Below are 12,500 nucleotides of genomic sequence, written 5' to 3'. Positions count from 1 at the left end.
TAATGCTTTTCCTAATCGTTTAGTTTTTGTCTATCTTGACAAGATTCTGATGTTCTCCAAGTCCTTTGAACAACATGTGTCCCACGTCCGTTTAGTTCTCCAACGCCTTTTGGAAAACAAGCTTCATGTGAAAGTGGAGAAATACGAGCTCCACCAACAGTCAGGCCCCTTCCCCGGGTTCATTAGTGAGAGTGGGCGGGTATCAGATAGAGATGGCCCGATACCTTTCTTTGCTTCCCGATTCCAAATACCTGAACTTGCGTATCGGCCGATACCGAGTACCGATCCGATACCAGTGTGTCATATATTTTATTATGTTTTAAAAACTGTATACTACTATCTCTGTATGAATGTGATATGATGTATAACAGCTGTATACTACTATCCCTGTATGGATGTGATATGATGTATAACAGCTGTATACTACTATCTCTGTATGATGATATGATGTATAACAGCTGTATACTACTATCTCTGTATGGATGTGATATGATGTATAACAGCTGTATACTACTATCTCTGTATGATGATATGATGTATAACAGCTGTATACTACTATCTCTGTATAGATGTGATATGATGTATAACAGCTGTATACTACTATCCCTGTATGGATGTGATATGATGTATAACAGCTGTATACTACTATCTCTGTATGATGATATGATGTATAACAGCTGTATACTACTATCTCTGTATGGATGTGATATGATATGTAACAGCTGTATACTACTATCTCTGTATGGATGTGATATGATGTATAACAGCTGTATACTACTATCTCTGTATGGATGTGATATGATGTATAACAGCTGTATACTACTATCTCTGTATGGATGTGATATGTGTATAACAGCTGTATACTACTATCTCTGTATGATGATATGATATGATGTATAACAGCTGTATACTACTATCTCTGTATGATGTATATGATGTATAACAGCTGTATACTACTATCTCTGTATGGATGTGATATGATGTATAACAGCTGTATACTATCTCTGTATGATGATATGATGTATAACAGCTGTATACTACTATCTCTGTATGATGATATGATGTATAACAGCTGTATACTACTCTGTATGATGATATGATGTATAACAGCTGTATACTACTATCTCTGTATGATGATATGATGTATAACAGCTGTATACTACTATCTCTGTATGATGATGATATGATGTATAACAGCTGTATATACTATCTCTGTATGGATGTGATATGATGTATAACAGCTGTATACTACTATCTCTGTATGATGTATATGATGTATAACAGCTGTATACTACTATCCCTGTATGGATGTGATATGATGTATAACAGCTGTATACTACTATCTTGTATGGATGTGATATATGTATAACAGCTGTATACTACTATCTCTGTATGGATGTGATATGATATATAACAGCTGTATACTACTTCTGTATGATATGATGTATAACAGCTGTATACTACTATCTCTATGATGATATGATGTATAACAGCTGTATACTACTATCTCTGTATGATGATATGATGTATAACAGCTGTATACTATACCTGTATGATGATGTGGTTACAGCTGTATATACTATCCTGTATGGATGTGATATGATGTATAACAGCGTATACTACTATCTCTGTATGGATGTGATATGATGTATAACAGCTGTATACTACTATCCTGTATGATGTGATATGATGTATAACAGCTGTATACTACTATCTCTGTATGATGTGATATGATGTATAACAGCTGTATACTACTATCTCTGTATGATATGATTTATGTGTATGCTACTATCTGTATGGATGTGATATGATGTATAACAGCTATACTATCCTGTATGGATGTGTATGATATATAACAGCGTATACTACTATCTCTGTATGTATTATGATGTATAACAGCTGTATACTACTATCCTGTATGATGTATATATTATACTTATATGTTATATATATATAACGCTGTATACACTATTCGTATGATGATTGTATATAACAGCACACATCTCTGTATGATGTATATATGTATAACAGCTGTATACTACTATCCTGTATGATGTATATATTATAACAGCTGTATACTACTTTCTTATGTGTATGTTATATTGTATGATGATATGATGTATACGCTTATATACTATCTCTGTATGATGATATGATGTATAACAGCTGTATACTACTATTCTGTATGATGATATGATGTATAACAGCGTATACTACTATCTCTGTATGATGTGATATGATGTATAACAGCGTATACTACTATCTGTATGATGTATATGATGTATAACGCTGTATACTACTATCTCTGTATGATGTATATGATGTATAACAGCTGTATACTACTATCCTGTATGATGTGATATGATATATAACAGCTGTATACTACTATCCTGTATGTATATATTAACGCTGTATACTACTATCCTGTATGATGTATATGATGTATAACAGCTGTATACTACTATCTCTGTATGATGATATGATATATAACAGCTGATATACGATGATATATGTAAACAGTATATTTGTATTACAGATAACGTATGATGTTATAAGCGAACTAGATGATACCGCCCGTATGGTGTGATATGTACGCGATCATCTCGTATGATGTATATGATGTATAACAGCGTATACTACTATCTCTGTATGATGTATATGATGTATAACAGCTGTATACTACTATCTCTGTATGGATGTGATATGATGTATAACAGCTGTATACTACTATCTCTGTATGGATGTGATATGATGTATAACAACGGTATACTACTATCCTGTATGGATGTATATATGTATAACAGCGTATATACTATCTCTGTATAGATGTGATATGATGTATAACAGCTGTATACTACTATCTCTGTATGGATGATATGATGTATAACAGCTGTATACTACTATCTCTTATGGATGTGATATATGTATAACAGCTGTATACTACTATCCTGTATGATGATATGATATATAACCTTATACTACTATCTCTGTATGGATGTATATGATGTATAACAGCTGTTCTATTCTGTATATGTGATATGATGTATAACAGCGTATATACTCTCTGTATGATGATATGATGTATAACAGCTGTATACTACTATCTCTGTATGGATGTGATATGATGTATAACAGCTGTATACACTATCCTGTATATGTATATATGTATAACAGCGTATACTACTATCTCTGTATGATGTTATGATGTATAACAGCGTATACTACTATCCTGTATGGATGTGATATGATGTATAACAGCTGTATACTACTATCTCTGTATGATGATATGATATATAACAGCTGTATACTACTATCTCTGTATGATGATATGATGTATAACAGCTGTATACTACTATCTCTGTATGATGATATGATGTATAACAGCTGTATACTACTATCTCTGTATGGATGTGATATGATGTATAACAGCTGTATACTACTATCTCTGTATAGATGTGATATGATGTATAACAGCTGTATACTACTATCTCTGTATGGATGTGATATGATGTATAACAGCTGTATACTACTATCTCTGTATAGATGTGATATGATGTATAACAGCTGTATACTACTATCTCTGTATGGATGTGATATGATGTATAACAGCTGTATACTACTATCTCTGTATAGATGTGATATGATGTATAACAGCTGTATACTACTATCTCTGTATGGATGTGATATGATGTATAACAGCTGTATACTACTATCCCTGTATAGATGTGATATGATGTATAACAGCTGTATACTACTATCTCTGTATGATGATATGATGTATAACAGCTGTATACTACTATCTCTGTATGGATGTGATATGATGTATAACAGCTGTATACTACTATCTCTGTATGATGTATATGATGTATAACAGCTGTATACTACTATCCCTATGGATGTGATATGATGTATAACAGCGTATACTACTATCTCTGTATGATGATATGATGTATAACAGCTGTATACTACTATCTCTGTATGGATGTGATATGATGTATAACAGCTGTATACTACTATCTCTGTATGGATGTGATATGATGTATAACAGCTGTATACTACTATCTCTGTATGGATGTGATATGATGTATAACAGCTGTATACTACTATCTCTGTATGGATGTGATATGATGTATAACAGCTGTATACTACTATCTCTGTATGGATGTGATATGATGTATAACAGCTGTATACTACTATCTCTGTATGATGATATGATGTATAACAGCTGTATACTACTATCCCTGTATGGATGTGATATGATGTATAACAGCTGTATACTACTATCTCTGTATGGATGTGATATGATGTATAACAGCTGTATACTACTATCTCTGTATAGATGTGATATGATGTATAACAGCTGTATACTACTATCTCTGTATGGATGTGATATGATGTATAACAGCTGTATACTACTATCCCTGTATGGATGTGATATGATGTATAACAGCTGTATACTACTATCCCTGTATGGATGTGATATGATGTATAACAGCTGTATACTACTACTACTTTAACAATGATTTTCTTTAGGGCTTTATTACGTGGTATCTGATCGGTGCATTAACTCCAGTACTTCCCGATACCAGCGTTTTAGGCAGTATATCGGAGCCGATACCGATGCAGGTGCCTCTTCGCTGACATGTCTATGTTGTGGCTTCCTTACTGAAAGTACACTTCTTGAAACAGCTTCACCCATCGAGACAGCGCAGCGCTGTGGGGGCTGACAGGACAGTAATGGATGTGCTGCGAGGCAGGACACCGTGGGATGGATGTAACTGAGCGTAGACATCAAATTAGAATGTCATTTTATCTATGAATGTATTAACGTTACAGCATTTTTGTTGGTCAGTGTTGACATGAAGCAGGCGTGAATGTTTTTCTCGTTTACAGATATCGGTATCGGACCATCTCTAGTATCAGTGGACCCAGAGAAGATTAAAGCAGTAACAGAGTGGCCCACGCCCTATACGTGCAAACAGTTACAACGTTCTCTGGGCTTTCCGACTGATCTCATGAAGTGGCGTATGTATGACACGCCAATTCGTATGCCATTTTGGCGCGTTATAAAGACGCAAAATCGCTTTTTAGCGTGTTTATTAACGCAATTTGCCTTATTGTCGCCTTAGGGACTAGTATAAAGGGACGTAGGGTTGGTGGGGGGGGGTGGACGGGTAAAACAGGACTTTCACCAGGAGAGCCGGGATCACGTCCAGCGTGTGGCGATTTTCAGCAGTTTTAAAAAACATTTTAAGCCTTCCCCCGATGTTTCTTTCCTAAACCCAACCGTTTGTTTTCCTAGGCGTCACGTAGCGTGTATGTTTACGTCCGCTGTATACAGCGTAGACATACACGTGGATAGCTCAAAATGCGTCCAGATAACACGCCAACTGGCTTTAGGAAAGTGGGGTGTATTTTTACGCAAAGTCATGATGCCATGTTGGGGGTTTACCAATTTTTAGCAGAGATTAATCAAGGGCTTTAGTCGGGTGGTCGCTCCACACACCGAACCCACGTCGGCCAAAGTTCCCTTCCAGTGGTCCCCTGAAGCTGACCGGGCTAGGAGTGTTCCTGAAGGACTGATTTCCACCTCTCCCAGTGCCAATTCACCCTGACTCTAATCTACCGTCTATGGTGGAGGTGGATGCTTCTGACTCTGGGGTGGGAGCCGTTCTCTCTCACTGCTCCCCCACAGACCAGAAACTCCATCCTCGTGCCTTTTTCTCCAAGAAGTTATCCCCAGCAGAGAGGAACTATGACGTGGGAAACCGGGAGTTGCTGGCCGTGAAACTGGCGCTGGAGGAATGGCGGCATCGGCTGGATGGGACGGAGCAACCTTTTGTGGTCTGGACCGATCACAAAAACATGGCTTACATCCAGTCTACCTGGGGCCTGTTGCACAAAACCAGGATAAGGGATTCAGCCGGGATATTCAAGATATCCTGGATGAATTTGATTTGGTTGCACAAAAGCAGGTTGAATTAAACCCAGCCAAGTAACCATGGCAATTTATTCATTGCAGCTAGCCTGCTCCAGAGCAGGCTAACAGCCAGGCTAACAGCCAGGCTAACAGCCATGCTAACAGCCAGGCTAACAGCCAGGCTAACAGCCACAGCTAGGCTAACAGCCAGGCTAAGATTAATCCTGGAGTCTGACGTGTTTAACAGTTATTCTGTTGTCTTCTGAATGTGTTCTGCTTCATTTTATTAACATGCATTACTTGTCACTATTGCTGTCACGAGTTTGATTTAAATCCTACTATTTAGTTGTTTAGATGGTAAGAAATAGTTGCACTGGCACCCGGAGAAAAAGTGGGACAACGCTCTCTCCCCGTAAAATTTGCCCCGTGCAGTGGGGGAAGGCGGGGGGTCCTCCCACACCGTGCAGCGGCGACAATGGCACCTGACCAAACGTCCGTATTTTACCAGATGGGAGTGAGAATGTGTTCAAAGCTTCTGAATCATTTTGTTTTGGTGCTGTCACTTGTCATCTTCGAGCTTGGGAGTGATAAAAAAACATGAATAATAATAACAGGCTACATTGTTTTATAGATATGCTTACAGTGTGTATTGAACTCATTTTTCTAGTTTTTGTCCAGTCATGTTTGTTCTGTATGAACATTAATTGTAGAAAGATATTTAGAATTAGACATAACTTATGGAGATTTGTGCATATGGTTGTAAAACATATTCTCGCATTATGAATAAGGGTTTGAAATGAAGCCTAGTCCTTAGGGTAAATTTCCCGAGGAACAAGAATTCCCTCTGCTCACTTTTAAGGCAAAGTAGTCTAAATAATAAAACATTTTATTTATATAGTGCTTTACATGGTAGGCTAAAAGACACTTTACAGTAAAACCAGCACATTTAGCACATAAACACAGATACAGCAATAAAACCTACACATAAAACAGGCATATTAAAACAGAATGTTCAACTTTGTAAAAACGTGGAGTGACTAGTAAGTAGATTTTTTTTAAATCCATACGCATTCAGTCGGTCCGCTATATTCTGTCGGGCTTTTTCTCTCCGTTTGATAACAACAGCTGTATTTCCCTTTTCTGCATGTTTCACCTACTCATAACTTTCCATAATTAGTTGCTGCTCAGCGGGTGAAACATAAGCCGCACGCGTATTCTCCATTTCTGCATCAGTAAATCTGTGATGGATACCGTGGTCTATTTAAGAAAGCCGTGAACGCTCTTATCCGCTATCTTCATCTCCTGACAAAGAAAACGGGCAAACGATTAGAACGCCCGCCATGAGTGGACCACACTAAGTCAAGCTGCGCTTTTTCAGTTATCCTGGATTTCTTTATTCTACTTTTGTGCAACAGGCCCCTGGTGACTCAACTCTCGCCAAGCCAGATGGTCCCTATTCTTTAGCAGGGTTAGCTTTACTTTAACTTACCGTCCTGATGCTTTGTCCCGAGCGTGTGACTTATAAAGAGAGTGTGCGACTTATTGAGCTATGTTATCACACTTGTGAACAAACATGGGATCCAGATTGAACCAAAAATGAGCCTTTAAGTCCAGTTTATAGGGACAAATTCATGGATTCTTACTTCCCAGATGTGATTATTTTCTGGTTTTTATGATTTCTCTTGACAGACTTAGTTGTGTGTTTCCAACCTGTGGACAGAGGAACGAGCCTCTCTCTTCTTTATCCGTCTATTTTTAGGTTTGTCTGTGTCTACGTGTGGACGAGACTCTTTCTATCTGTCACTCATCTCCTCTGCTTGGCTGCCTTTCCTCTCCAGGGAGGAAGAGGAGGAAGAGGAGGGGAAGCAGAGGCGATTGGTCAGCAGAGTTCAGACCGAGTCTCTGAAAATAACCTAAAACATTATAAAGCCCCCCAGGCTGACAGAAGGGAAACAGTTTAAAGGGCTTCCGGCGCCCCCTGCAGGCTGCTCACGTCATTACAGCAAACAACAGCTTTGGATTTCTAGGCATTTTTTGTAGTTTTCTTTTACTTTTTCAGCATTTGTTTTACCCTGTTTTCAAAAATGTTCCTGTTCTGGAGCTTTCAAGCTTTCAAACATGATCTTCTGCCCAGTTTCCATGGAGTTGTGGATTCTCAAACCTGTGCTGGGAGCTCTGGGAACACTGGGAACACTGGGAGCTCTGGGCAGGTGAGGGAACATACTGTATGTGACAACATAGGGTGGTTTCTGATGCAGCAGAGATAGAGTGTGAAAGCGTGAACGTGTGAAAGCGTGAACGTGTGAATGTGTGAAGGTGTGAACGTGTGAAGGTGTGAGTGTGTGTGTGTGAATGTGTGTGAGTGTGTGTGAACGTGTGAGTGTGTGAGTGTGTGTGTGAGTGTGTGAGTGTGTGTGTGTGAGTGAGTGTGTGGAGGTGTGTGTGTGTGAGTGTGTGTGAGTGTGTGTGAGTGTGTGTGAGTGTGTGTGAGTGTGTGTGTGAATGTGTGTGAATGTGTGTGAGTGTGTGTGAGTGTGTGTGAGTGTGTGTGAGTGTGTGTGAGTGTGTGAATGTGTGTGTGTGAGTGAGTGTGAGTGTGTGTGTGTGAATGTGTGAGTGTGTGAAGTGTGTGTGAGTGTGTGAGTGTGTGAATGTGTGTGAGTGTGTGTGAGTGTGTGTGTGAATGTGTGTGAGTGTGTGTGAGTGTGTGTGTGAGTGTGTGTGAGTGTGTGTGAGTGTGTGAGTGAATGTGTGTGAGTGTGTGTGAGTGTGTGAGTGTGTGAGTGTGTGTGTGTGAATGTGTGTGAGTGTGTGTGTGTGAATGTGTGGGTGTGTGATGTGTGTGGGTGTGTGGGTGTGTGTGTGTGATGTGTGTGTGGTGGTGAGGTGTGTGTGTGGTGTGAAGTGATGTGTGTGTGATGTGTGTGAGTGTGTGTGAGGTGTGTGTGAGTGTGTGAGTGTGAGTGAGTGTGTGTGAGTGTGGTGTGTGTGAGGTGTGTGAGGTGTGTGTGTGTGTGTGAGGTGTGAGTGTGAGTGTGAGTGTGTGAGTGTGTGTGAGGTGTGTGTGAGTGTGTGAGTGTGTGAGATGTGTGTGTGTGAGGTGTGTGAGTGTGAGTGTGTGAGTGTGTGTGTGAGGTGTGTGTGTGTGTGTGTGTGTGTGAGGTGTGTGTGTGTGAGTGTGTGTGTGTGTGTGTGTGTGTGAGTGTGTGTGTGGAGTGTGTGAGTGTGTGTGTGTGTGAGTGTGTGAGTGTGAGTGTGAGTGTGTGTGGTGTGTGTGAGTGTGTGTGAGTGTGTGAGTGTGTGAATGTGTGTGAGTGTGTGGAGTGTGTGAATGTGTGTGAGTGTGTGAGTGTGTGTGAGTGTGTGTGTGTGTGAGTGTGTGAGTGTGTGTGTGTGAGTGTGTGTGTGTGTGTGTGTGTGTGTGAGTGTGTGTGTGAGTGTGTGTGAGAGTGTGTGTGAGTGTGTGTGTGAGAGTGTGTGTGAGTGTGTGTGAGTGTGTGAGTGAGAACCAAGCCACTCCTACCTGCGTGTGTCTGTGTGGATCCGGAGAGGAGAGGCGACAGCAGGCTTCTGTTTGAAGCAGCTTAGCGGATGTACAGAGCGGAGAACAGGCCAGACATCCATCCCATAATATCTCAGCGCTGCAGCCAGACATAAAGATAGAATCTCACCGAGATATTCCTCCATTTACAGTCAAAACATCTCTACTGACACTAGTCAGAGTACAAAAGGATTCTACTGAAGTAAAAGTACTATCACTTTAAATATCTTTTACTTAAGTACAAAATGACCGGTGTAAAAATCTACAGCACCCCTAAACTCTGGGTTTCTGGGTCTACTGAGTTTCAGGGTTTCAGGGTCTACTGGGCTGCAGGTCTACTGGGCTGCAGGTCTTCTGGGCTGCAGGTCTTCTGGGCTGCAGGGTCTCTGGGTTGCAGGGTCTCTGGGTTGCTGGTCTCTAGGTTGCAGGGTCTCTGGGTTGCAGGGTTTCTGGGTTGCAGGATTTCTGGGCTGCAGGTCTCTGGGCTGCAGGTCTCTGGGCTGCAGGTTTTCTGGGTTGCAGGGTTTCTGGGTTACTGGTCTCTGGGTTGCAGGGTCTCTGGGTTGCAGGGTTTCTGGGTTGCTGGTCTCTGGGCTGCAGGTCTCTGGGCTGCAGGTCTTCTGGGTTGCTGGTCTCTAGGTTGCAGGGTCTCTGGGTTGCAGGGTTTCTGGGTTGCTGGTCTCTGGGTTGCAGGATTTCGGGGTTGCAGGATTTCTGGGCTGCAGGTCTCTGGGCTGCAGGTCTTCTGGGCTGCAGGTCTTCTGGGCTGCAGGTCTTCTGGGTTGCAGGTCTCTGGGTTGCAGGGTCTCTGGGTTGCAGGATTTCTGGGTTGCTGGTCTCTAGGTTGCAGGGTCTCTGGGTTGCAGGGTTTCTGGGTTGCTGGTCTCTGGGTTGCAGGATTTCTGGGTTGCAGGATTTCTGGGCTGCAGGTCTCTGGGCTGCAGGTCTTCTGGGTTGCAGGGTTTCTGGGTTGCAGGGTCTCTGGGTTGCAGGGTCTCTGGGTTGCAGGGTCTCTGGGTTGCAGGGTCTCTGGGCTGCAGGTCTCTGGGCTGCAGTTCTCTGGGCTGCAGGTCTCTGGGCTGCAGGTCTCTGGGCTGCAGGTCTCTGGGCTGCAGGTCTCTGGGCTGCAGGTCTTCTGGGTTGCAGGGTTTCTGGGTTACTGGTCTCTGGGCTGCAGGTCTTCTGGGTTGCAGGGTTTCTGGGTTACTGGTCTCTGGGCTTCAGGTCTCTGGGCTGCAGGTCTTCTGGGTTGCAGGTCTGTGGGTTGCAGGGTCGGGGGTCTGGTCCCTGATGGTTGCTGGTCCCTGACGGTTCCTGGTCCCTGACGGTTCCTGGTCCCTGACGGTTCCTGGTCCTACAACCTGAAGAATAAAAACTTAACGGAATAAAAACAGGACGAGGTTCCAGCGTGGAGAACGGAGATTTATTCTCGTTTAGAGCAGAGAGGAACTCAACAAGTTCCTGATTGGTCAGCAGCGTCAAGGCTCAGAGAGCTGCGCTGTGATTGGTGGAGAGAGAGAGAAGCAGGTTACTGCCCTGCCCTCAAACCGCTCAATGGAAAACATCAGAATGCAAAAACATGATACATCAAAATATTTATTTCTTCATAACTTTTTCAGTTCCAACCACCCAAAATCCTGTCAGCCAACACCCCAAAATAAAGTCAACTCTGTGGGACACACACACACACACACACACACACACACACACACACACACACACACACACACACACACACACACACACACACACACACACACACACACACACACACCCACACACACACACACACACACACACACACACACACACACACACACACACACCCCTGAGGATCTAGCGTATGTAATCCAGACACTAGGGCGGGGCTAAAGAATCCATTCTCCAATTAAAAACCATCTATTGATCAATAGAATCTGTAAAACCGCTTTCTGTTGCGTTTTTCAACAGTTTTATTGCTTTTCTGACATAACGACACCGTATTATTATTAATAATCCTGCATGTTAGAGGCTTCTCGGTACCATTTACAGCAGAATATTCCCCGATTATGTCTTTCATATCCAACAGGACTGATAGGAAAACCGTCTGTAGGATCTGTATCATCACTGATCAAAACAACCATGAAAAACATCAGAAAAAGTTGCAATAATTTGAAGGGAAAGTTGTAATAATTTGAGGAAAAAGTTGTAATAATTTGAGGAAGATTTGAGGGAAAAGTTGCAATAATTTGGAGGGAAAAGTTGTAATAATTTGAGGAAAAAGTTGTAATAATTTGAGGAAAAAGTTGCAATAATTTGAGGGAAAAGTTGCAATAATTTGAGGGGAAAGTTGTAATAATTTGAGGAAAAAGTTGTAATAATTTGAGGAAGATTTGAGGGAAAAGTTGCAATAATTTGGAGGGAAAAGTTGTAATAATTTGAGGGAAAAGTTGCAATAATTTGAGGGGAAAGTTGTAATAATTTGAGGAAAAAGTTGTAATAATTTGAGGAAAATTTGAGGGAAAAGTTGCAATAATTTGAGGGAAATGTTGCAATAATTTGAGGGGAAAGTTGCAATAATTTGAGGAAAAAGTTGTAATAATTTGAGGAAAAAGTTGCAATAATTTGAGGGAAAAGTTGCAATAATTTGAGGGAAAAGTTGCAATAATTTGAGGGAAAGTTGTAATAATTTGAGGGAAAAGTTGCAATAATTTGAGGGAAATGTTGTAATAATTTGAGGAAAAAGTTGTAATAATTTGGGGAGAAAATTGAGGGAAAAGTTGCACATAATTTGAGGGAAATGTTGCGAATAATTTGAGGGAAAGTTGCAATAATTTGAGGAAAAAGTTGTAATATTTTGAGGAAAAAAGTTGCAATAATTTGAGGGAAATGTTGCAATAATTTGAGGGGAAAGTTGTAATAATTTGAGGAAAAAGTTGTAATAATTTGAGGAAAATTTGAGGGAAAAGTTGCAATAATTTGAGGGAAATGTTGCAATAATTTGAGGGAAAAGTTGCAATAATTTGAGGGAAAAGTTGTAATAATTTGAGGAAAAAGTTG

General features: G+C 40.9%; 1 protein-coding gene across 1 annotated transcript in view; it reads right to left on the bottom strand.

Moving 5' to 3' along the window:
• Positions 1 to 10,865: 10,865 nt before the first annotated feature.
• The window catches only part of LOC120544152, a 2,732-nt gene continuing 1,097 nt past the window's right edge, over positions 10,866 to 12,500 (bottom strand). The window contains exon 5 of the mRNA XM_039777748.1: positions 10,866 to 11,889. Within this exon, the coding sequence (XP_039633682.1) occupies positions 11,450 to 11,889 (440 nt within the window). The 3' untranslated portion in view covers positions 10,866 to 11,449. The remainder of the gene's footprint in view (positions 11,890 to 12,500) is intronic.

Source organism: Perca fluviatilis, chromosome 16 (assembly GCF_010015445.1).
Source record: "Perca fluviatilis chromosome 16, GENO_Pfluv_1.0, whole genome shotgun sequence".
NCBI classification, from domain to species: domain Eukaryota; kingdom Metazoa; phylum Chordata; class Actinopteri; order Perciformes; family Percidae; genus Perca; species Perca fluviatilis.
This window is presented reverse-complemented; position numbering and strand designations above follow the sequence as displayed.